The following is a 27,108-nucleotide window of genomic DNA, read 5'->3' on the forward strand; positions in this document are numbered from 1 at the left end:
GACCACAGAGTCTAAGCTGCATAATGAAAGACATGAAGTGAAAGATCAGTGAACTGTTAAGTCACATAGCTCTGTAACCACTGTCTACATATCTGGCTCCTTTTCTGGACAGAGGTCCTCCAAAGTGGGATCAGTGTCTTATTTTTTCATTCTCAGTACCTCACCCATGAATTTGTTATCCAGATGGATGGAGAGATGTCCACCCATAGTTTAAGGGAGATTTCCCACCCCCAAATCGAATGATACATTAAGTTCCTCCTTTCTCACTGTTCTTGAAGCTTTCCAGTAAAAAGTTTCAGTGCTTCATCAAAACTCTATGGAATAAACAAATCCTTTGAGATGAGAAGAGATGCTGAATTCCTACAGTGCTACCTCCAAGAACTGAACCAGCAAGTGAACCTCATGTATCCCAACTACTGTTAAGTCTGCCCTTACTGAACACCCAGGAGGCATGAAATCTTCAAACTTGCCAACATCTGGTTATTTCACCTCCTTATAGTAATTATAAGCAGGACCCAAAAGAAGCCTTGATAATACCAAGATTTCTAAGCAGACATAAATGAAATTCAACCTGAAGACAGAGAACAAATGCACAGACAAAGAGCATGTAAAATATGTTTTATTGTTCTTTAAAAGGGCTCAGGGTTTGGTTTTAAATCAGGCTGCACACCTTTCATCAGTCTGACATCTCTCTCACCATGTCAAACTGGCTTCAGCTAGCAATACTTCATTAAATCCGAAAGAAAAAAATTTTTTAATTTTGAAGAAAATCCAGTTTTGAGAACAATTAACATTATTCTGTAATTTACAACAATATGAGGGCTGATGTTGCATGTTATTGTACATACCCTTCTCCTCATACAGAACCAGGAATGTCACTTTCCTAACCCAGGCAGGCACTGTTACTGGTGGATACTGCACACTCGCTCGCTCGCTCGCTCGCTCACTCACACACACACTCTCTCTCTCTCTCTTCCCCCTTCCTCTCCCCCTCCCTTCTTCTCTCCCTCCAAACAACAAAACCCAGAGTATGTCAAAGGAAAAAGGTTTGTTATGGTATTGATCAAAACCCTTGGAGTCAACAGTCTGTCTGAGCTTAGAGGGTATGCTGTTTTGATCTTGAGCCTATGTTAAAGGAATCCACTGTCAGATTCTGAAATAAAGAACTTTGGATAGTACCATCATTTTTTCACTTTAAAATCCTAGAGACAATTTCAAAAAGCATTATTTTGCTTTGTTTTTTGGGACAGGGGAGGAGAGAATCTACAGATTTTCATTTATTTAAAAATCAAAAACAGCTCGGCACAGGAAATAGGCAGTTCACATAGCCAGCCAACATCTGAGGTATCATCAGTGTGAGACAAGGTCCTGGTCCATTCCTACTGGCCTAGCTGATCCTAACAAAATGGGAAGTTTAAGGCTCTGCATAGCAAATTCCAACAGGACAAGATGACCCTAAGACTCCATTCAAATCCTTAGAAGCAGAGCACTATTAATTATGCAATATTCAAATGGAGAGTGCAAGAGCCCCTGATGGTATCATCCAACTTGCTCTGTCAATGCAGCCTGGTCACAACAGCAAAGGAGCAGAAAAACAGCTTTTCTAGATCAGTACATTAAACCCAGCAAAGAATCTGCAGAAATGACACTACACCACTGCACTAGCCACAGTCCCTTTGCTGCTCTATGTCTCTCTTCTAACCCTGTTATGGCCTGTGGACACATACTCACTAGGCATTGTTGGTTTTGAACCAGCAAAAAAAAATTTTTTTTTAAGTCTCATAAAGAACCTAGTAAGAAAATAACAAGGCAATCAGTGGTTAAACTGAACTGTACATATAGGGAGCAGTTTGGAAAATACCCATTTCAGGCATTTCTCAGGTCTAAAATATTGTGTCTTTGCTGCTACTCCTTTGACTGTTCCTGAAAATTCAGAGTACAAATAAGTCCTAAAATAAAAAACTTTACACTACCAGCATTCTCTGACATCATCAGACAGAAAATCAGAGTAATGCTACAGCCCACAGTTCTACAAGGTGTAGAAAGTGTACTAAGGCTCTGCCTGGACACATCTTTAGTGATGGCCTGGAGTACTCCCCTTCTGAAACAAACATCTCTGGGACATCCACTTAGCTTCATTGGTTGGAAAAGAGATGAATTCGACTCTCAGCTAAGCTCTCTGAGAAGAGAGACTCCTCTTAAAATGCCATTTCCCTACAAATTTACCAAAACAAAAAATTCCTGGCTACTTTGCCTAATGCTGAATAGGGTTTTCAAGAAAAGAAACTAACATGAATACCCCATCATCAGTAAAGACTAAGAACCACCTGGATCATACAATATATATGTCACTGCCTCTTTTTTTTTTTTTTTTTTTTTTGGTGTTTTTTGTTTGTTTTTTCCTAAAAGTGCCCAGGTGGGCTTAAGGCTGCCAGACTGCACACACATCTATAGCAACATGGGCTTCTCCTATTCCACCTACAACTTGTATCAGGGGAAAAAAAACAGGGATAGGAGAAAGTGAGAAGAAGGGAAAAATATACCAATCTCCCCCCACCCCCCTCCCCCAAGAAAGAAAGAAATCCCACAACAGGGATATCTGTGTGCCAAGCATAATGGAAGACTGTGCTCCCCAAACAGATGGTTCTGCAGAGGCTCATGTTCTGCTGGTTTTCCTTAGAGACCTATTTTGAGAAAGTTAAAAAAGACAGGAGATTTTGAAATAAATTCAATCCTGGCAGAAATTCAAACTCCAACACTAGAAGCAAAATCATCCTTCACTAAATTAATCCCTATTTTCTTTCTCTTTTTCTTTTCTTAAACATTTTATTCACGTTATAGAGGGATTTGTGTTTGCTTTTTTCCAATCATTAGGAGAGTGGTTGAGGAGTACTGAATCCATCACTACTTTGATGACACAGTTAAGATTCCAGATTCACATTTCCAGGTACCAAGAGTTCCCTCTAAATGCTACAATCAAGTCAGCCTTCGTATACACTTCTTTTTACTGAATACAGCAATGCCCGTTGGTATCTCTGAAGCGTAATCGCATCTTAGGTCGGTATTTCTCCAGGTAAAGCAGCTGTTTGGAATTGAATGCTCCCCTTCTTTTTCTGAAAATACAAGAATGGCAAACTTTATCATGTAAAAAAAGAGCTGCCTGACATGCATATTTATGGCCTATGGCCTTTCTAACTCTACACAGCTGAAAACCAGCATATTTCCCATACATCACTTCCTATGAGAAAGGGCTGAAATGAACAATGAAATTTCTGTGCCTTCCTAAATGAAAAATAGACAAATTTTCTTTGCTCTCATTAGAGTCTATTAATTGTTAATAAGTATCAGAATGGTTTATCCAAAGACATCTGACTATATTCTTCCCAATTAATATATTCTTCATATTAGAATTGGCAGCAAGTATTTAGGATAAATGAGCAAATATTTATATAAAGCAGCAGACACAGATGACATTCCTTGAAACACGTTACCTTCCAAGAGGTGCTACCATACATTTCATACCCTTTGTCACAAAGTGTCATTTTTTAATTTTTTTGGTAAGAAAAGGCTAAAAAGAGAAAGGGCAAGACAATAATTGCCAAAGAAAGAACAAAACAGCCTGTTATTCCAGACTGATGTCAAGATTCTGTTTGGGCGCTACCATCCTGATTCTGTGACTGAACAGGTCACTTCAGAGTCCTAGGTGATTACTCCCTCTGGTTTCTTCCTTTCCTCTTTGTCACAGAGTTACATCTGTAAGGCATTTTGGACATCTATTAAAAGAAGCACTAGATCACTGAAACTCCATTACCTAGCTATTCATTTTAAAGATTTCTAGATATTCAAGTCATATACTGGACATATTCTACAATGTCCAAATTTGCCATCTAAATGAGAAAATATTTAAATCTGGGAGCCAGAGTGTTACTGTGAGTCTTTTTATCGCTTGCTATTTTTGGTATCTTCAAACAACATTCTAAGCCAAAGACAGCAAATTACTCTGTACTATAATTGGATACTTTTTATAATTGCTCCCTCTTGTATGATTTTGCTTTATGTATTTCGGAAAATAAAACTTCATACTCACTGTCTTATAAACTGAACTGCATCCTCGTACTTCATTCCACATTCAATCAAAGCAAGTGCAACTAGCACAGGTGCCCTGCGGAGAAACACTCACTTGTAAGTTAACCACAGGTCTTTGGAATTAAAGGATTCTTTAAAACCCAGGGTTACATATTATCAAAACCATTTAAAGCCTGAGCTTTCCTTATTCCTATATACTAAAATATCAGATATTTTCCTACATAGTAAAATATCTAAATTATAGATTCTAGGTTATTTTCTATTTTTAGTAAAAAGCACAAAAATTTAATCCTTTATTTAGAGATCTTTACTCTTTAAAATATTATCACGTTGTATCTTAAATTTCCCATCATTTTATATCACCAAAAATCCACTGATCTTTAAGCATTATCATAGTAAATGACCAGATGTATTAACCTGAGTGTCTCAGAATTTTCATTACAAATCAATTTATTATCATTTCTTTACCAAATATGAAAACAGTGCTAGATTTCCTCAACAAAATCGTTTCTATGAGCTAGGGGACTGTCAGAGAACTGGTAATTAGGATTTGCTTTCTATATCAACACATATATGTATTTTTTTTTTCTTTTTTAATATAACAAACGAAACAATGTTTTTAAAAAGTCCATTACAGAGCACTAACTTTGGACTGGCTACCTAACTAAGACAGCTATTAGTTTAAAAAATGTCCCCACGTCAGGAAAAGAACTGAAACTTCTTGACACTGAAGAAGAAACTGTACTAAACTGCAAAAAGGAAAACAACAAAAGGGTTGAGCAGAGGTAACAGCCTGAGTCACCACCACCATGAGGCAACAGCAGCCTTCATTAATGTTTTGAGTCAAAGTGCAGATCATAAATTGACAATCTACTGTTGTTGAGTGTTGCAACACCATTTCATGAAATGCTCAAGGGAAAAGTTTTTAAAATCAAAGTCAATTTTCATTCTCCATACATTTCCTTAGAAGAGTTTAAGGTTCAACCATCTGCTCTTTATCTATTAATTTCCTATTCATCTCAGACCAAAATGAACCATGTACAAATTCTTCAAATCTAAAGATATTTTACCATTGTTGTCAATTTAAAAGACCTAAACCTTTGATTACTGGAAATGGGGAGAAAAAACTAACATATTGAATTAAAGCTGTATTTTTGGCTCAAAGATAAGAAAATTACATTAAAACAGTTTCAAAACAACTTGAGAACCATCACCCACTAAATCTAGTATAGTATCAGACTCAGACAAACAATGAAACCTAAGTTACTTTGAGAAATCATGACACCAGCTTTTACTCTCATTTCCTTTCAGGCAATTTAGTATTTAGTGTAACAAATACACATCTCTACCAAAGTAAAAGTTTTGATAATGAATTCACAGACAAAAGGAGAAGAGCTTACCTTCCCAATCCTGCAACACAATGCACTGCAACACAGCAACCTGGTTCTTCACGAAATTTGGTTTTTAGTAGGTTTAGCCAATCATCTACTATCTGATTAGGGGGTGGCGCTCCATCGTCAAAAGGCCAATCCTAGGAGGAAAAGATCTTTGAAATTAAATTGATACTTTCTCTAGGATGAACATCCTAATGCACAACAGCTACACCATACACACGAGAGGCCTACCTGCACTAACTGTACTAACATGTACCTGTTCTTAATCACACAATTCTGATCACTTCTGAAAAATGATCAAGATCAAAATTCAAGCATGCCAAACAACTCAGCCTTCTCAATGAAGCACAGCCAGCATCAAAAGCATCGAACTTTATCTTTGGAAATAACTCTTATCATAGTGACAAGAGGCTAGCATTCTTCAAACATCTTATCTGAATAGAGCAATAATTAGACATAATAGAGAAAATTAAAATTAAAACTGAGACAAAGTAAGAGAGGACACGACACCTGTCAATAAGATTTAAGTCCAGTCTGGCAAAGAAGTGTACCAACTAGTATCTCATTGTTCTCTACAAACAAAAGTAATTTTGAAGATTACCCTCTAAGTAGCTCTAAGTTACAAGTATCTTTTCTTTAGAGCAAAACTCTCTGATAAGTAATTTCCAACAGCAGACCATAACAGAAACAGACTACGATCTTTGTGCTTACATATGTATTTGGTAAAAGTCAAGCAGCAAATATTTTTAAAGCTCTGCCTAAATTATACATATCCCATTTTATAAGCACAGTGCCACATGATACAATCCTGAGAAAAAAATACCATTTTCTCAAGTATTCCTTTCTCCTTTAATATTCATTGATCTCGGTTGTTTTTCAATTAAGACCAACCCCATGTGAGTTCACAATACAGGCAGGAGTTTATCTTCCTTGTTACCAAAACACAAGGTTCTGAGAAATCAACATAAGTCACCTTTGAAGAAAGGAGAGAAGGGAGATTCACGAGTTACATACCCTCTCTCCCATCTAGCTTCAAGGACAGAAATGCAAAGACACTGGAAATATTTTTTAATACTATTCTAGTGAGACTGCATAAGGACACTTTAAGATACTAGAGAAGGAAAAAGAGAAAAGTGACAGAACACTAAACTGATCCTGCCCTTACTCTGGGCACCACTAGAGCACTTCATGTAGCCATTAGCCACGACAGCACATTACGTTTGTCAACTATACCCCATAATTAAAGAGCTGTCAGTGTTGTTATCATAAATGTTGCTAGAGTTTAACTGTAAATACCAGTAAAACCAGTATCTTAGTTAAGAGCTTACTTCCTCTAAAACTCTGAAATGCATCTGGTTAAGAAACAGTATGAAACATGCCTTTACTGACTCATACGAGCAGTTTCTATCAAAAATCCACTAAAGTAGTAAAGGAGTACGTCAAGGCTGTATATTGTCACCCTGCTTATTTAACTTATATGCAGAGTACATCATGAGAAACGGTGGATTGGAAGAAGCACAAGCTGGAATCAAGATTGCCGGGAGAAATATCAATAACCTCAGATATGCAGATGACACCACCCTTATGGCAGAAAGTGAAGAGGAACCAAAAAGCCTCTTGATGAAAGTGAAAGTGGAGAGTGAAAAAGTTGGCTTAAAGCTCAACATTCAGAAAACGAAGATCATGGCATCCGGTCCCATCACTTCATGGGAAATAGATGGGGAAACAGTGGAAACAGTGTCAGACTTTATTTTGGGAGGCTCCAAAAATCACTGCAGACGGTGACTGCAGCCATGAAATTAAAAGACGCTTACTGCTTGGAAGGAAAGTTATGACCAACCTAGATAGCATGTTCAAAAGCAGAGACATTACTTTGCCAACAAAGGTTCATCTAGTCAAGGCTATGGGTTTTCCTGTGGTCATGTATGGATGTGAGAGTTGGACTGTGAAGAAGGCTGAGTGCTGAAGAATTGATGCCTTTGAACTGTGGTGTTTGAGAAGACTCTTGAGAGTCCCTTGGACTACAAGGAGATCCAACCAGTCCATTCTGAAGGAGATCAGCCCTGGGATTTCTTTGGAAGGAATGATGCTAAAGCTTGAAACTCCAGTACTTTGGCCACCTCATGCGAAGAGTTGACTCATTGGAAAAAACTCTGATGCTGGGAGGGATTGGGGGCAGGAGGAGAAGGGGACGACAGAGGATGAGATGGCTGGATGGCATCGCTGACTCGATGGACGTGAGTCTGGGTGAACTCTGGGAGTTGGTGATGGACAGGGAGGCCTGGCATCTGCAATTCATGGGGTCGCAAAGAGTCGGACATGACTGAGCGACTGAACTGAACTTCAAACTGATGGTTGAAACCATCAGTCTTTTCTAATAAGCCTCTGATTTACAAGAACACTGGTCAAAGTGTTGAAAGGTCTCAAGTTGGATATCTTCACCTAGCAAAGGTAAATTATTGATTACACTTAAATTAAAATTTCTGCCTAGGAAAAAAAAGAAATTCCAAGCTTAATTCTAAATGTCCCTTTTTTTTCAAGCTTTAGTTAGACCTTTAATTTTACCTGATCACAGCTCTTCAAAACAAAAGGCTAGATTTAAAGGCTTGGAATAAATCTCAGATCTACCATTATCTTCTACAAACTACTTCAAGTTCTTTAGTTCTATTTTATAAAGGTGTTTACCAACATTACTGATTCAAACAGACTACGGTCACTCTGCAGTTCATTTTCTCACCCTGCCAACTGTCAAAACAAACTGATTTCTCATCTACCCACTAAAGAACATACTTACAATACAGGAAAAGAACTTGTATTTTGGTTTAATTTCAGAAGTTAAAATTCTGTTTTTGTTTTTTTTAAACATAGGGCTACATTTACCCATGTTTATACTTATTCCCAGTGATCCAGCCAGAGGACCTTAAAGCCATTCGGAAATAGGAATGCAAGCAAAGTATTATTACCATGTCATACTATTAAAATACATTTTCTTAATAAACCATAATGTTTGGTTTTTTAGATTTTATGTTTTCACCAAAGTGGAGGTGAGGAAACTTTACGGATCAGGTATGAGACAACTGCCTTACCAACAGGACATTCATTTTCTTTGCATCAACTGCCTTCTCAACTAGTAACCAATGCAATCAAAAAACAGGAACATAACCTTGTACCATTACCTTGCTTAGTACTTTCTTCCTATCCAATCATTTCAAAAATCTCTAGTTGTCTTTGCACTACAATGCCTTCCCACAACTATGTCAAACAGCTCTAAGACACCAAGACTACAGGGTCAATCAAATATGTGCTACTCTAATATAGACAACTTTTTAGAGAATAAAGTATAAAATTTCACCTAATGTGAGGTTCCTATTTCCACTAATAGAATATTTAGGGGGCAAGGAGAAACTTAATTTAAAATAATTCCAATCACTATATTCAAACTGAACTATGAAAGAAATCAAATCATACAAAAGCTTGTTAGAAACCTACCCCAAAATATCATAGAGTATGTTAATTATTCTCAAGCTAGATGGCTTCTCCCTTTCCCTTCTTTTCCTTTCTCCCACCTTTTTGTCTCCTACAAGTTATCCTGTGTCCGATATAAACTGGACTCCTACAATATAAAATATTAAGTAACCAATCTGTACTTGCAAAGTGAGAGAGAATATTTCCACGTGATTTAAGAATGTCTAATGGAAAAGTTAGATTCAAACCAGTAGCCTAGAAACAAAAGCTAAATATCACGTTAATTGCCTAGAGAAAAATGAAATTTCCGATTCTTAAAATAAGTGTACGCTAAATTTTGCCTTTTATTTGTTGAAAATACTCTGCATCTGTAGATTTTAAGGGTACAAATGAACAAAATTGCCAACCCAAAGGAATTTTACTAGATTGCTATGATTGTTGTATCTCCTGTAAGTTTAAAAAACAAACTACGGGCGCCAAGTTTTAAAAATATCTATGTTTGAAAGGTACAACTTGTTTGTAGTGAAAAATTAGAACACTACACACTCACTAGAACGTGGATTCCTTCTTTTTCAACTGGTGCTTTATCATATGTAGCATCACAAACTCGAACCAAAGTTGTCACTCCATACTTCTTAAGTTCCTTTAAAGGAAAACAAATATAAAGAAATGTTTTTAGAATCTGCAATTAAAGCTTTAAAAACATATGCATATAAATTGAAATGAGACTTCATTCTTAAACAAAGATCAAAATCATTCTTCTTATAACAACATAGACAATGGACACTCTTGTATTCACAGCGGAAACATCAATAAGACTCACTTTTGTACAGGGCAATTTAGTAGCATAACACAAAAACTTTAAAAACACACATAAACTTTGGCCTAGAAATTCTACTTATGGAAATTTATACTAATGAGATAATTAAAGATATACACAAAGATTTAGGTACTAGCATGTTCAGCACATGCTGTTTGAGACAGTAAAAAGCTAGAAATATTAATAGTCCAAAAACAGGCAAACGGTTTAAGAAAGTATAGCGCATTCATACAGAATACTGTCACAGCTATATTAAGGAGGTTGGGGGAAATTTTGTTTTAAATACACAGTGTAATCCTATCTATATGTATATTTATAAATATACACATAAATACAGAGAAAAATGTCTAGATAGCAGGCAGCAATAGTTAAGTATTTTTAAATTGTCTTTTGCTTATTTGTATCTTCTGATTTTTTATGTAGTAAGTGCTTTTTGCTTTTTGTAATTTAAAGAAATAGTAATTTTGAAATTAAATTTAGAAAGTGGTTTATATTACAAAGTCAAGAACACAAATAATTATATCCAGAATTCTTGCTTCTTTAAAAGTTTTCCTATAGGGCCTTCCCTGGTGGTCCAGTGATTAAGACTCCTCCTTCCAATGCAGGGGACACAGGTTTGATCCCTGGTCAGAGAACTAAGATCCCACATGTTGCACAGTGTGGCCAAAAAACAATGTAAAAGTTTCCCTACAGTAATGCCACCAATATCTTTTTATAGTTGCAGGAGTCTATGACCAAGGAATCCACAGGCTGAAAATAGTATCATGTAATTCAGCCAGGCTTAAAGGTGACTGAACAACCTGAGGGCATACAGGCTTGGAATCAACTTGGACACTGTGTACACAAGATTAAGAAGCTCAGAGAATTAAAATATAAATAAGCAGGAACAGTGATATCCTACAAGTGTCAATCATCTGGTTATCTAAAGAGAAAAGTTATTTTAATTGGTAAAAGACTTTATTTTTCACAGAAAGGCCTCTTTATAAAACAGACTCAGGGAAGTTGTGCTATATATTGAGTCAGGAATTTTAAAAAATTTCAAAACACAAATAAAATCCCATTAAAATGAACTCTACAGTAGCTGTTCATTGAAAGGTTCCAGTACAAATTTTTTATGGTAAATATTCGTGACCTTCAGCAAGTCAAAAGACCTCTTCTGAACTCAGTTTTGCCATCTGTAAAGTGACAGAGGTAGATTTAGGATCCTTGGCCATTCATCTAGCTCTCCAAGTCTACTTTATAAACATATCAACAGAAATCACACTGGAATTGAACAATCTGAGAATGATTTAAAAGCTTACATTCAAATGTCTGTTGAATAAAGTACAAAAAGTTTCTCTACTACTACCAACAGAAAAAAATGCAGGATCTGACATAAAAATGCTGCCTCTAATACCTTTCCCTCCCCCAAATTTCTGGACACATGTATACGATGGTTACTATTCCTAAGTTGTTTGACAGTAGCTTTTCATCAAAAGTGGTCAGAACATTTGAGGCAGAAATGGGTTTTAGTGTCAGAGATAATTCCACCACATACTTGGGTGCATTCAGACAAATTGCTAAATTACTAAATCACTCTGAACCTCAGTTTCTTCATCTATAAGAGGGAAACAATGGTACCTATACCTCACAGAGTTATTGTAAGGAATAAATGATACAGTGTATAGAACTGCTTATTGTAGTGCTGGGTACATACTAAGTATTCAATAAATGTTAATTACCTTTATTATTGAATGTGTAACAAAAGAACTGTTAACAATGTTGAAAGGATACAGTAAAAAAACACAGTACTAGATATATCTCTAAGATATCCCCAAATTCCATAAATGTTCTTTTAAAAATCTGTTTTAACTAATTCAGCTCAATTCAAACAAAGACCATCCATACTTCAACCACAGAAATAAATGGCTTTGTGGTAAAAGATTTCTTTACAACGGTGTTAATTTTTAACGTGACTTTACCTATAAATCAAAGGTGGATTATATACCAAAAGGTAGACCATGCTACAATCTTACCTCTGTGAACTTGTTGAGGGTAGCATTGGTAGGGTTGTGGGTTATCAAAAAACGCATGTTCTCATAAGAGATCTCCACAGGGGCTGGACGGTTCATTATGGCAAATAAAAAGTGTGAGCGTGCGTGTGTGAGTGTGATGGGGAAAATGAAAAAAAAAATCAATAAATCTTGAAATGTTTCACAGCAGAAAACATTAAAAAGACCACTAAAATGCCTAAATCAGTGTTCTCTCTATTCAACTTGTTTATTCTTTCAGAAACTTCTCTCTTCAAGATAAGCAGAAGTATTTAGAATCCACTTGAATCCAAATTCAACTTGGGCCTCAATGTCTGTTGATGGATACCTTCAGACTACAAAAAAATTCCAGCTACATACAAAACTTAAGCAGCCTTTACTACATTTAGGCACTAGTGAGACAAGTTAAAAGTATAGGTCGCTTTCCACTTTTGTTTACTTGATGCTTAATTTTACTGGAGTCATTAAAAGAAATATGCTTGCAATTAAAAAAAAAAAAAAAAAAAGAAGCCAACTATTTCTGAGGCCAATCTCGGTGTCCAGAGTCTTCAAGGCAATGTTAATTATGGCACATGAACCTCCAAGCTCACTTGTCAGCGGAAACGCTGTGCTGAGCCTGGCAGAAGTCTGCCCTCACGCTCAGAATCGCCATAAATGTGCAACGTATATTCCAACGAAAAACCTGGAGGAGAAAAGCATAAGTAAAATGAACTGGAGGTTGACAGCATAGTAAACACAATGCCCAAAGTCAAGAATATATTTTTTATGAGCTCAAGACATCTGAAATGGTGCTGCTTTGAAACTATTGCCATCTATCAATAAAAGGATAAAAGTGTATATACCAAGGCTTTTTTAAAAATCAGAGGATTCAAAAGTTAAGTATGCCAAGGACTTCCCTGGCGGTCCAATGGTTAAGACTCCACACTTTCACTCCCCTTTCACTGCAAGGGACACAGGTTCAATTCCTGGTCAGGGAACTAGGATCATGCTTGCCATGTGGTACACACATACACAAAAAAGTATGCTTTTCTTTTTACAAAATGAGGTTCAATAAAGTTCTGTACTAATAAGATTTCTAACTCAAGTCATTTTAAAATGATTATGATTGAGTTTTTAAAAAATCATTTCTAAATAATTAAAAGATTTTAACTTAAAACCTCTCTTTCATTAAACCTCTTTCATTAAAAAGTTCACAATGATCTTGTTTTTCTGCTGTGATGTTAACGATTTCTGATTAAAACTGTATCTATAAATGGATAAAGGATATTTACCAAAATTCCATATGAGGATTTAATTCTTTCTATACAAAATATATGCACTGGCCCCAATATGATATCAGTTCAAAAAGTACTTTCAAGAAATTATCTTCTTTTCCTCACAACTCTGAGTAGTTTTTAACTACCTATGAAGAATGACGTAAGAGGTTCAGAAAAGTGAATTGACTTGCCTAAGGTGAATGAATTAGTTGAGCCCAAATTCAAACTCAAGTCTTCTGTTAAGTCCTATATTTTTCCAAAGGTACCACAATGCCAGCTGACTCAACCAATGAACAACTCCTCTATTTTCTCATTTCTAGTTCTATTTATATTTTTACTATTTCACATATCACTGACTCAAGAGTACAAAGGCATCTAAAGGTTGATTCACACAGCAGTCTTCTGTCCGAATATTAATTCCTACTAAAAACAAGGCAAGAAGAGAAGTGACAGAATTTTCAAAACAGTCATCTGTATAGCTGGCTCAGTCAGTGTATCAACATAATCATAAACTCCTCTGGAAACAGGAACAAGGTCTAAGTTCTTTTACCTGCCTCTTCCCTAAGCCACCAGTAAATGCTTACTTAGAACTCTAATAAAGATCACTGTGACCAGATGAAAGATGATGACAGAGGCACTTGAAGGGAGAAATTTAAACAGATAAGAATGAACCTAAGCCTCAAGCTTTCAAGCCTAACCTTCTATCTTCCAGTCTCCTTTTTATAATATTCTATAACATTTTATTTTGTAAATTATATACTTCTGATCATATTACCACAGAAACAAGCACGAAACTAAAACATTCCTAAAATATGAAAGATATAAGATACTCAAAAAAGGAATCTTAAAAACTTCAATACCCCAGCAAACTGAGTTATCCACTACTCGTGAAAACAAAACTTCTGCCTTCAAACTAAGAAAAACATAATACACACCATCACTCTCATTCATAATTCCATTTGGTAACCCTAAAACACAGCCACTTTAGATTATACATTTCACAGAGGATTCCTTGCACAGTCAAGGAATTTTAAAGCTAGCAAAACTTAAAGAGATCAAATACACTGACCTTAAAAAAAAAAAAAAGAAAGAAAAAAGATGCTGTTTGGGATTCAGAGAGATTAAAAAGATTTAACTAAGACCATACTGCTAATTAGTAGCAGATCAAGGACAAGAAGCCAAGTCTTATTTTTCCTTCAATTTTGACTAATGAAGGTAACCACTTATTTTTTAAGTCATAGTCTTATTCATGACAATGTAACTGCTCTTCAGATATTTACTTGGATGTTCATCTGCAATTCTTTGACCTTTTAATAAGGGGAGAAAAGATTATTAAGTAACTACTCAAAGAACAATGGTTTGTGAGCAGCTCAGAGTGAAACACAGTGAAATTCTAACCTGTTAGAATCCCTTCATTTAATGTTATCATAGCGAATGTGTGTGTCAGCTGAGAAAGACACTGAAAGACCAGCATTGTAGTGATGGCCAGGCTTAAAAGGTTACAGCTCTAGCATTAAGCTTTCTACCGAGTCAGTGTTTGTCTGCTCAGCAAACAGAACAACCTTTATCCCATCTTATTCCTCCAAGCTCATTTTGAAAGGACCACTTCCAGGGATAAGGATAATTTATTATTAGTTTCAATTCTTTTTTTTTCTTTTTTGGCCGCACAAGTTTAGTCTCAGTAACCTAACCAGGAATCAAACCCAGACTGTAGTAGTGAAAGCGCTGAGTCCTAATCACTGGTCCATCAGGGAATTCCCAGATTTTAAATTCTTAATACCATACTGAGATCCCCAGCAAAGGAATTTCTGCCAAATGAAACAATATGGTCTATCAAAGTTAACAGATACATGATAAAAGCCAAGTTTCTGTTGCTTCCCCTCCCCCACAAGTTCAACTACACATCAACTGTTAAAAGCTCTTGCACCTGTCAATTCAGATAAACTAATGTTAGTTTCTGTGACACCCTTAAGAATGAAAAGCAAACAGTCTGTTTAAAAAAAAAAAATCATAAACAACCCACCACAGCTGGAAAGTACTCAGAAGTTACAAAGCTGTAAATTTTAGCATAAACTCAGCACCTGCAGACTTTACTGGAAAACTTTCTCAAGTTTTCTAACATTGATTCTGCTCTACCTACTTAAGTAAAAATTGATTTTGTTGTTTTAATTTACCAAATGGTAGAAGAGGCTTGTTTACTTGACAGTGATCAAATTCAAATACACATCCAAATAGTTCCTTCACCCTTTATCTGTTATCAACTCTAACTTTTAAAATGTTGAATTTGGGATATTTCCATTTCCCAACCAGTATTTCCATTTTGAAGAAAAGAATGTAACTTCACTGAAGAATTGGAAAGGATGGTCTGTGACAGAGAAACCCATTTAAATTATAGAGGGAGAGAAGGGGGCAAGAGAAAGAAGAATGTAGAAAGAGGGGGCTAAAGAGCAAGTAAGCAGAGGCCTACCAAGCTAGAATTGTGCACTGCCAGTAAGACTAAATCAGTAACACAACAGAGACCACTTAAAACTCTGAAGAGCGTATGTCACAAGTTTAAATATCCAGTGTCAATACTCAAGGAAATGGCAACCCACTCCAGTGTTCTTGCCTGGAGAATCCCATGGACAGAGAAGCCTGGTAGGCTGTAGTCCATGGGGTTGCACAGAGTCGGACACGACTGAAGCGACTTGGCAGCTGGCAGCGGCAACATCTACCCAGATGAGACTCCAAAGTCAAAATGCATGAAATAATACAATTTATCATCTAATTATGGCACAATGTTAAAATAAAAAACCACAGAGAGGTTAAAAAAAACAAAAGATCAACGTAAACTGGTATGGAAAGATGGCTAAGAGACAATAACAAGTGAAAAGAGTAAGGTGCTTACAATATGAACAATATATAAAGAAATATTTGTGAGTACTGAATGTATTTTCATTCCTACAGACTATCTGGAAAGTAACAAAGAGAGGAGGCTAACAGTGATTGCCTCAGGGTGGAGGCGACTGAAGCTGAAGGAGCATGATTTACAATATATGCCTTCTGAACAGTTTCTGGGTTTTTACCTTAATTTTAATATCTTATCTTTTTTTTTTCCTGTTAGCTGCGCCATGCAGGGCATGTGAATCAGGGTCAAACCTGTGGAATCTTAACCACTGGACCACCAGGCAAGTCCTTTTACTTTTTAATTCTAGGGTGATAAAGAACTCTACAATGATTTACAATTCCACTACAACCTTAACTGCTATGGTCACTGGATTACAAAGAGCCTCAAAAGGGGGCTAGTCCCTCTGTCCCCACCAAGTCTGTACCCACATATTTCCAGAAAGACAGCTTTCTTCTTTGTCAAAGATACTACTGAGTAAAATTCAGATCCTGCTTTGGCAACTGTTAATTCTAAGTTCAAATATAGAGAATTCAAGTGCATGAGAAACTTTACAAAATCAGCCCCACTTAATGTAACCCAAACTTACTGAGGGGCTTCCTTAGTGGCTCAGTGGTAAAGAACCCACCTGCCAATGCAAGAGACACAGGTTGAATCCCTGGGTCAGGAAGATCCCCTAGAGAAGGAAATGGCAACCCACAACAGTATTCTTGCCTGGAAAATCCCATGGACAGAGAGGCCTGGAAGGCTACAGTCCATCGAGTCACAGAAGAGTCGGACATGATTCAGTGAAAAAACAACAAACTTACTGGGCATTTACCTTTTAAAAATCCTGTCAAACCACTCACACCAAGCTTTCCACTGAGAATCACCTCTATTCTTAAATTAAAGTAAATGATACAATAACCATTTGATAGGTTATGCCAGTGTTCACCAAATTAAAACTGCAGGTTATAAGTAAATATACAATAAAGAACTCTAGATCTTAGAAAATAAAATCTAAAAACAAAGGTCTAAAGAACAAATATACATTTACTGTTTACTCTTCTTACCAGAAATTCTACAGGAAGTCATGCAAATTTGAGTCAGCTTGTTTCTACAGCAGACAACATGAAAGCATAATACAGTGTATAAGACTCCAGGTAAGTTTTATGGTATATAATTCTCCATTCAAGAATACTGGAGTAGGTAGCATTCCTTTCTCCAGGGGATCTTTCCAACCTAGGGATCAAACCCAGGTCTCCTGCATTGCGGGCAGATTCTCTACTGTGTGAGCAACCAGGGAAGCCCCATACAAGACTAAAACCTTGCAACAATTTTTTCCTAAAACAAATTCATTTCACTTCATTGAAGACATCTGCATTGGCCTTAAAATAAGTATGAATAATCTATCAAAAGAAATTCATTCTCACTAAAGATCAGACATTTTTCCTGCAATTTAGCTAGTTAAGAATTCATAAATTCAAGTATTTATTGGACACAATGTGTATCATATATTCTTATAGGTACAGCAAGAGCAGTAAGCAAAACAAAAATTCCTGCCAAGATGGACCTTATATTTTAGTAGACAGAAAAAGACAAATAAAACGTGCCTTTGCTATGAAGAAAAATGCAAAGCAAGTGAGCCTGCAATGTCAGAAGGGAGAGGGGATTCCACTTTTATTTATTTTTTTTTTGGAAGTGGAAATATCACCTTTATTGATAAGACAGGGCCACAGTGTGCAGCTCCACGGAACACAAATAATACAGTCCCAAGATGAAACTGCAGCAGACATGCTAATACTCGTCACCCTCATCATCTCCCTCTGCACTGTCGGCTCCAACCTCCTCATAATCCTTCTCAAGGGCAGCCATGTCCTCACGGGCCTCAGAAAACTCTCCTTCCTCCATGCCCTCACCCACGTACCAGTGAACAAAGGCACGCTTGGCATACATCAGGTCAAACTTGTGGTCCAGGAGCGCCCAGGCCTCAGCAACAGCTGTGGTGTTGCTCAGCATGCACACAGCTCGCTGTACTTTGGCCAGGTCTCCGCCAGGTACCACAGTGGGAGGCTGGTAGTTAATGCCAACCTTGAAGCCAGTGGGGCACCAGTCCACAAACTGGATGGTACGCTTGGTCTTGATGGTGGCAATGGCAGTATTGACATCTTTGGGAACCACGTCACCACGGTACAACAGGCAGCAGGCCATGTATTTCCCATGGCGAGGGTCACATTTCACCATCTGGTTGGCTGGCTCAAAGCAAGCATTGGTGATCTCTGCTACAGAAAGCTGTTCATGGTAGGCTTTCTCAGCAGAGATGACAGGGGCGTATGTGGCCAGAGGGAAGTGGATGCGGGGATAGGGCACCAGGTTGGTCTGGAACTCTGTCAGATCCACATTCAGGGCGCCATCAAACCTCAGGGAAGCAGTGATGGAGGACACTATCTGGCTCATGAGGCGGTTAAGATTTGTGTAGGTTGGGCGCTCAATGTCGAGGTTTCTACGGCAGATGTCATAGATGGCCTCATTGTCTACCATGAAGGCACAATCAGAGTGCTCCAGGGTGGTGTGGGTGGTGAGGATGGAGTTGTAGGGCTCAACGACAGCTGTGGAAACCTGGGGGGCTGGGTAAATGGAGAACTCCAGCTTGGACTTCTTGCCATAATCGACAGAGAGGCGTTCCATCAGCAGGGAGGTGAACCCAGAACCAGTTCCCCCACCAAAGCTGTGGAAAACCAAGAAGCCCTGAAGACCTGTGCACTGGTCAGCCAGTTTCCGAACTCGATCCAAGACGAGGTCAATGATCTCCTTGCCAATGGTGTAGTGATCTCGGGCATAGTTATTGGCGGCATCTTCTTTGCCTGAGATAAGTTGCTCAGGGTGGAAGAGCTGGCGGTAGGTGCCAGTGCGCACCTCGTCAATGACTGTGGGTTCCAGGTCTACAAACACTGCCCCTGGGCACATGCTTGCCAGCACCCATCTCACTGAAGAAGGTGTTGAAGGAGTCGTCTCCTCCCCCAATAGTCTTGTCACTTGGCATCTGGCCATCGGGCTGAATGCCGTGTTCCAGGCAGTAGAGCTCCCAGCAGGCATTGCCGATCTGGACACCAGCCTGGCCAACGTGGATGGAGATGCACTCACGCATAACGGAGACTTGTACGGTTCTGCGGGGCTGGAACAGGGGAGGGGACGGCCGCGAAGATCTCCCACTGACAGACTACTAAGGAGTCCAGGGGAGAAGTAGTGGGATTCCACTTTTAAATAAGGCTAGCAGAAAACGCCTCAATGAAAAAAGTGACATTTTATCCTAGACCTATGAGCCAAAAAGACATTTGAGGGAGCACTCTAGGCAGAGGGATTAGCTCCTGCAAAGGTTATGAGGTGGAGCCACGCTTGCAGTGCTCGAGGAACAGCAAGGGGACTAGTGCTACTGGGACAGGCCAGGCAGGGGAACGAAGAGGGTCAGAGAAACGGAGAGGGCCTTGTAGGCCAACAGAGGTATGTGACTTTTATTCAGAGAAAATAAGAGGTTTCAAGCAAGAGTGACAACTTATATTTAAAAGGATCATTCTAGATGCTACCTGGAGGCAGAATGTAAGAGCAGTAAGGGTGAAAAGCAGTGAGATCTGGGAGGAACTTGATGCTACAATCCAGGAGCTAGATAATGGTAGCCTGAGCCAAAACAGCAGCAGGAGAGAGAATATGAATCAGTTTCAAGATATACCTTAAAGCAGAACTCCAAAAGACTTGTCCAAAGATTAGACATGGGATCTTGGGGGGAAAAGTCAAGGCCTTGAGTAACTTAAGAACTCTCAGATAGCTGACTATTCAGACAACAGACCATAAAATCTTCAAAACCATCAAGGAAGAAAAGCAGAGAAATGCCTCTGTAAAGAACTCCTGAATCTACGGCATTTTGACCTTTTGAGATAAAAAGTATCTTAAGACTTGTAAACTAAAGAAGACTCAACTCTGCTAATTAAACTCTCATTTTCTGGGCAGGGGCCTGGGAGAAGTAGGTGAAGGGGATTTAGAGGCACAAACTTCCAGTTATAAATTAAGTCAGTCATATACAGCCTGGGAGAAGTAGGTGAAGGAGATTTAGAGGCACAAACTTCCAGTTATAAATTAAGTCAGTCATATACAGCATAAGGGATATAGTCGATAATACTATAATAACTTTTTATGGTGACAGATGGTTACTAGACTCACAGAGGTGATCATTTCATAATATATTTAAACGTCCAATCACTACATTATACACCTGAAACACATACTGTACCAACTAAACGTCAAGTAGGAAAAAAAACCTCATCTTCTGGGTAACTGGTCTCAAACTGGAACTTTTTACTCATCTTTCATAACCTACCCAACTCATCAGAGCCCCGCAGAAACAAAGTTCTACTCTCTGTACTACTAATATTTGTTCTTTCCTCTATTGTTGCATTTATCAAACGAAAAGCAGATGCCATTTGGCAACCTAAACTTAAGGCGATTCAAATTAATGTTAGTTCTCTTCCCTTACTGACTACAGTCCTGGGGAATTGATAAAGAGGTATCATTAAATTCTACACCAATTAGGATCCAAAATATCTGTAAACAAGCTAAAAATAGCAACATGCTTCTTACTGATTAAAAAAAAAAAAAGTTTTGTAGTCACTCCCTTGGTTATTCCCACTTCTCTACTTCCTCATTTAAGGAGGGAACTTGAGAATCAAGTTCCAGTACACAAATCAATAATCAGTTCTATAAAAAGAAATTATGACCTTGTTGGTGGGAAAATATCTTAACATTTCAGAACCAGCAGGACATACATGGCCTGCCACTCAGAAAGGAAAGGAAAGCAATTAACTAGCAATCACACCCGCTTCTGAGGACAGCGCCAGTTCTTTTCTTGAGTCCTGTGGGCTGTTTCCACTCAAATGAAAAGGGAGTGGTTTTTAAATTTGTATGTTCTCTGGTGATTAGAAGCAGTTGTCCTTTTCTGGTAATTCCTACCTCTACAAACAACTGTAATACCAAAATTGCATTAAATTATTTTCATGCCACACTTGAAAATATTTACTTTTCAACTTTGGACTTCATTGTTCCTCTAAAGATTAGCAATTCTCTAGCTGAATCTCTTTGCCCAAACACGTTAAATATTTTTCCTTCCAGAAATAAAATTTAAATGGAGATAACAGCACTATGGCCAATTTTCACTTTAAAAAAAAAATTATTTGAATACCAGCAAAAACATTAACATCCTAAAACATCATTCTAGTATTGGACATAAGCTTATTTTTTTCAGTGACTCTTTTAAAGATTAAGTTAAATAGCTCTATTAAATTGATTCTATTCATTCTCTTCCATTTCCAGGCAAAGGTATCACGACTATACTCTCCATGGGCTTTATGTTTAAAGACTTCAGTTTATGTACAAGACTCCCAAGCCTCTTTATTACAAAATTTAAGCACCTTCTTTTTCTAAAAAACTGTAGTACTTTCCTATATGGAATAGGGAAATATTTCAAATTCAGCTGCATTCCCATAAAATTAAATATTAATATTTGTTTTCTTCTTTCCTTCCATCTTTATTTCTTTAATCTCAAAAGGCTAAATAATTTTCCTGGAGAACAATTTAAGTCCTAATCATTTTACTTTAGTTTATCACTATATATACATTAACCCAAGAACCACTGAATTACTTCATTAATAAAGAAATGTATTTGAGAGTCTGAACTTCAATTGTAATAAAGCAAACTCAGAAGTAAAAATCCAAAAGGGCACCTGAATTCACCCTGTCAACACCACTTTGAAATGTTTTCTGAGCTATATCAGGACAGTTAGAACGACTATAACAGCTGCAAGTTCCCTGAGGTTGCAAAATAGATACTTGGGAAAAGGTTATTTGAATCACCTTTCAAAATAACCTACAGCACAGGAGCAGCATGCAAAGCAAAAACTTCCAGGCTATTGTTAGCATTATTTAAAATATATGTTTCAGAGCTTAGCAGTTTATGGGTCAGCTTAACTCTTTCATTTCCCCATTCTGTCTAACCTATTGAGCATATTTAAAGGTCCTCTTCAAGTATCCACCACTAGAAGCGGGGAAGGAAGCTCTCTATGTACAGGATATGGAATAAAAACATTCCAAATTACATCTTGTCAGCATAAGTTTTGTTTGAGCCCCAGAAACTTTTCTGCTGTTAGGGCATTTTGGTCCAAGTTTCCCCTAAGTCAGTTACACTTCACTTCCTCTCCTAAACTTCTTATAAATCACATTATACTTCTCAGCCATCTCTCTGTGCACTGAGTATAGTACAAGATAAACAGACAAGAACCCAAATCATTCAATTTGGATCTGCTGGTGGCCTTTTAAAACATACTGTCTATCCACTAATTGCCCAATAATGACTTGATGTTTATTTTCATAAAATGCAACGTTCAAAAATCTTCAGAAACCATACAGTGAAGGCAGCTGTTTCACATTACATGTAAATGTGAAGTAAAAAGGGTGAAACACCTCTATAATGCCAAGGGATTATTATTCTTTGCTCACCAGCTTAGTTCAACATGGATTCACCTTCCCTCTCTTCTCACTTAAAGAATGCAAAATTTCATCTTTCATGTCCTCTTCCTCCAAATGCTTACTGAAGTGAGAGAGAATACACCAGTTCGGAATGATACTAAAACGCAGTCATTTACTCTTACAACAAAAGCATTTGTGGGGCTCTGTGTGCATACCATATTAATCAGGATCCTAGAGAATACATGTGGGTGAAAAATATTTGATGGTGGGTATTACAATTTCATTATTAATGCTACATACTTTGAAGACACAAAATAAGCATGAGTAGAATGGAGTGGGATTAAGACTTAGGAAAGATAAAACTTTTATGACAAGACTGGCAGAAATAGTGACAGGCCATGGTAGCACGACTTGAGAAAGGAACTAAGTCTTGGGTTAAATAACTCTCAGGAGGCCTTGACCATGCTGAGAATTTCACACTGATTCAAACGCAATAAAAGCTCTCAGGGATTTTAAAAGCAGAGTAGTAGTAACTCTTTGCTCACTGAGAGAAAACAAATATTGCCGTATTGGTGGGCATCTCCTGATCTACTAAGCTGCTCCGTAATTACCAGCAAGCTTCACAAAAATAGCCTCTCAGCTTACTAAAATCTACCTGACAGTTGAATTCTTTTCTTAGTAAACAGATACAAATTTAACTAAATTCTACTTGTTGATGATCTCTAAATGAATATCTCATCTCACTAGAAAAACAGTTCAGAGTTAAGGCTATGGCTTAAATTTGATGTGCTCTTCATCCAGAAAGATCTAAATTATTTGAATGATTTAAACCAATTACCAAGAGGAAACCTGTTTGTAACCACATGTGTGGAATGAAGAATGCCACTAGAATCTATTGTTTTTCCATCATATCCTTCTCAATTTGCTGACAAATCCTGCTGATGACTCATATCCTTCTGCACTAACCAACCAGTCACTCTGTTCCCTCATGATAGGCTTTCACTGATAATGGAAAGAAGGAAACTCACCAATTTTCTATTAAAAACAGTAAATATCAGTATGTGTATATAAATCCAATCTACAAAGACTACGGTGGTACAACACGGTGAATGTTTTCAGTGAAAGACTGCAAAAAGAGTTACGCTCAAATCTCAAAACTTAAAGACAACTGGAAGAAAGCAGCCTTGACTGTGAATTTGAATTCTCGTCAAACAATACATTAGTTAAGAGCCAACATTTTTGACCACTGCAGAAATAAAAATATAAAGTAATTTATCTGATCTGCTAAAGCAAATATATCATGTGTGCATTTTATGCCAAAAGAATTAACATTTTCTGAGAAGAATGAAATTTCAACCCAGAAATACTATGAAGAAAATTAAATACACTAATTTTCTAAAAGGTAAAGACTGTTCTAATGGTCAAAATATTTTTTTAAAACAGGCTCAACTAGCAAGGAAAGGGTCACAGAAAAGCTTAATCTTAAAATTCTCTACAGTTTAAAAAGGAATGTTATGTAATGTAATTTTATATTTAAATGATGAAATTTAGTTTCTATGCCACTTAAAATGGAGTGGATGCTGTGTTACAGAATCTACGGGTAAAAAATCAGCGCAGGCAAGCAAAACGTATCTGTATTCAAGTCACATAAAGCTGTTGCTATAATCTGTCAACCCCTCAGCCATTTTTTTGGCAGAGAGTTTATGCACTGTAAATCTACACTGACTAAACAAACAGGGCAGGAAAAACCACCTCAGCGTGTGCAAGAGATGGGCTCCATCCTCACACAGGCTCCAGGAGCCCCAGAGGGGAACGACTGGCAGTGGACAGAGCCTGCGGTGCTGTGCAGCTTCTCCTGTGAAGGCGTCATAGAGACAGTTTCTGGTTTAGCTTAAACCTCTACTACTCCAAGGAGGGAGAGATTTCTGATACAGTATCCACTTGAGCCTTGTATCAAGCAGTCCTGTAAGGCTTCAAGCCGAGGTCAAAGGAGCCAGAGAACGTGTTTCAGTCAATAAAACGAAGGCTAACCAGAGAAAGCAACCAGACACCTCTATATATATACACTAGTTCTGAAACTGAAAATGGATAATATTCCAAAGTAACAGATTCAAATCACCATTTCCCAAGTAATTTTAGTTGGTGGCATCTGTTTATTTAACAAACCCAAGATACAAAATTACCTGAACTGTAACATCAAGGACTCTTGCTTTATAAACTTAAGAGAATAATCATTAGTTTCTACATAATCCAACTAGTATCTTGAGAAAAATCTCAAACATGCCCCAAAGAGCAAAAAAAGTAACTGAAGTATCCTTAATTAAAAAAAAAAAAAAAAGAACTAAATACTAAATTTCAAGCAAAGAAAAAGGTAATTTCCTTAAAGTCTACTAATTCCTACACAACTCATGTAAATGACTAGAGTTAACTGAGGAGGGTGGGGGGAGAGTTAGAAAGAGACTTAAGTACTTTAAGCCCCAAGGGGAAAAATTTTTTTTAATCCACTGCCGCCATCTATTTACTGATACTCTTTAACTAGGATTCAACAATTGATCTCTAAACCAATTTTCTCATCTACAAAACTGGAAGGCTGCCATTACTTACTCCCAGGGTTATTATGAATTTAAAATGATATCATTTGTGTTTCAGCACAAAGAAGATTCTTGAGACGATTATGTTGAAACCTAAAGCATGCTGGACTTCACAAGTATTCCAAGACTTCAAAATCTCAAGCCACCACCCTAATTCAATAAACATAACTAAGTCTGGTATGTCAGAACTACCGGTCCTGATTTCCAGTTGCTTAAAATTTTTAAAGATCACTAACTTCTCTAAGTAGCAGAGCTGAAGCGACAGCACTTGAAGAAATCAACCTAACTTGGGCTTCCCTCTAAAGTTTCACTCAAGAGCAACAGCTAAAAATGTATATATTGTTCCTCTGCATCTTATTTGTAAATGCTTTTTCCAGAGGCTTCACTGGTTACCAATCCCATATTCCGACAACAACAAAAGTACAGTCAAACCCTCTAAAATAAATCTCCATTAAATTTCAACTTTGTGTCTCAAAACTATAAAGTGTTCTGGAACTACTTCATATAGAAATACTGTCTTTAAAGACAAAGTGAATAAAAATAAATGTTTTTCCTTGTTCATACAAGGGTCTTTTCAAGTAAAACATAAATATGAAGCTTTCAGATTTTTTTAAAAGTATGTGCAAAAGCATTCAAACATTTACTCTTCCCTAGTGCCACCAAAGTTCAATGATGTTGTAAATGGTTTCTGTCTATAAATTTGGTTCGCTCAAATTAAATATTAGTTGCCTGACTCATTGAGGGAGTGGTTTGACTTTTGCTGTTCTGAGTCAGAATATACCCGGTTCAGCAGTTCTAAACAATTTTTCATTTGTAAGGTGGTCTACAATGCTAGCAGCCTTTTCCAGCTACTAAATATAACAAACTGTTACCTCAGTAGTAAAGTCTTAGTGATTATAACACTTTGAATCTGTAGTCCAATTTATAAATAATGAAGTATTTTCATATATATTTTCTTCACAATCTCACAGTCTCCTGAAGTAAATATATCACAAAGCTGAAGATTTTTACAAAAGACAACTTCTGTGACTCTTAGACCCAATTAATACACTCTTTTTCTTTCCCCAAAAATAAAAAACACAAAAGTCTATTGGGTTTCTTTAATCAGACTTTTCTCTCCCAGACATATCCCAGGTGCCTCATAAAAACTCTGTCTCAAAGCATACACCCTAAGGCCCCAAGTGAGTTCCAAGGCAGAATCTCCACCCACATAAAAGCCTATCCTAACTTAGGCCCCAGAGAGCCTCAAGTTAGCATGTCCTTAAAGATCTACTCGCCTCCAGCCAGTCAGTCTTGTGCATTAACCTCAACACCTCTTACCTGTACAAGCTGCTAGGTCACTGTGTGGACGAGAAACTTCAAAGACAGACAACCTAGCGTGAGGGAAATTAATGGTATAGTGGAGAAATCAAAGACTGTGGAGTCAGACTGACCTGGGTTTTTAATCTAGCTCCCATTCTTTTACGTTCTGACCTGGGACAAGTTAATTAACCTCTTTGAGTCTCCATACTGCCTCATTTCATCACTGTAAGTCAATGAGGGCTCATCACTGTACCCCTAAAGTCTGGCAAATAGAAACCATATGTGTCAAATGAATGCAAATGAGAACACCTACCACCTTTTAATAGTAGCTGTGAGAACTAAACAAGAGTATAAAAAGCACCTGGTACACAGTAGGCACTTAATACTAATTAATCCAGTCACCCACCGAATGATAACAATACTACTCACTGTTTCTCAAAGTAGAGAGCATGCTAATGATCAAGGACACTGTAAGAAATTTATAATTTCTGACTTCTAATTACACACGAATGCTTTTGCTTGTAGTTCTATCACATTTAATACCAAAAGGACCACACTACTCTTTGCATGAACTGAAAAGACTTCCAACTTCTAAGAGACTTCTCATCATTTCAGTATAAAATCCGTATAAGGCACTCTTCATCAAGAACCCCTTCTTCCTTCTACAACACAAGAATCTGGAAAAGCCCATGGCAATGATTAATCCATTCACAATACAACATGAAACTACTTTTAAAATGAATACCAGCAAGCAACTTTTCATCATCTTCACCAACACAATGATTATG

At 37.3% G+C, this 27,108-nt stretch overlaps 1 protein-coding gene and 1 pseudogene across 3 annotated transcripts in view; both read right to left on the reverse strand.

The window, feature by feature from the left end:
• Window positions 1-601: 601 nt before the first annotated feature.
• Window positions 602-27,108, reverse strand: part of PTP4A2 (protein tyrosine phosphatase 4A2) — a 28,341-nt gene continuing 1,834 nt past the window's right edge. The window contains exons 2-7 of one of the 2 annotated variants that reach the window (XM_086333792.1): window positions 11,781-12,477; window positions 9,496-9,588; window positions 5,487-5,617; window positions 4,088-4,162; window positions 3,662-3,753; window positions 602-3,113 (exon numbers count right to left, since the gene is read on the reverse strand). In XM_086333792.1, the coding sequence (XP_086189918.1) occupies window positions 3,708-3,753; window positions 4,088-4,162; window positions 5,487-5,617; window positions 9,496-9,588; window positions 11,781-11,876 (441 nt within the window). In that variant the 5' untranslated portion in view covers window positions 11,877-12,477 and the 3' untranslated portion in view covers window positions 602-3,113; window positions 3,662-3,707. The remainder of the gene's footprint in view (window positions 3,114-3,661; window positions 3,754-4,087; window positions 4,163-5,486; window positions 5,618-9,495; window positions 9,589-11,780; window positions 12,478-27,108) is intronic. The other variant, XM_086333783.1, reaches the window with a different exon arrangement.
• LOC147377588 (tubulin alpha-1C chain pseudogene) lies at window positions 17,593-19,173 on the reverse strand (annotated as a pseudogene). The gene has a single exon (XR_015139463.1). The product of XR_015139463.1 is annotated as a tubulin alpha-1C chain pseudogene (transcript).

Source organism: Bos grunniens, chromosome 2, assembly GCF_055505025.1.
Source record: "Bos grunniens cultivar Pamir isolate PY7600 chromosome 2, Bosgru_T2T1.0, whole genome shotgun sequence".
NCBI classification, from domain to species: domain Eukaryota; kingdom Metazoa; phylum Chordata; class Mammalia; order Artiodactyla; family Bovidae; genus Bos; species Bos grunniens.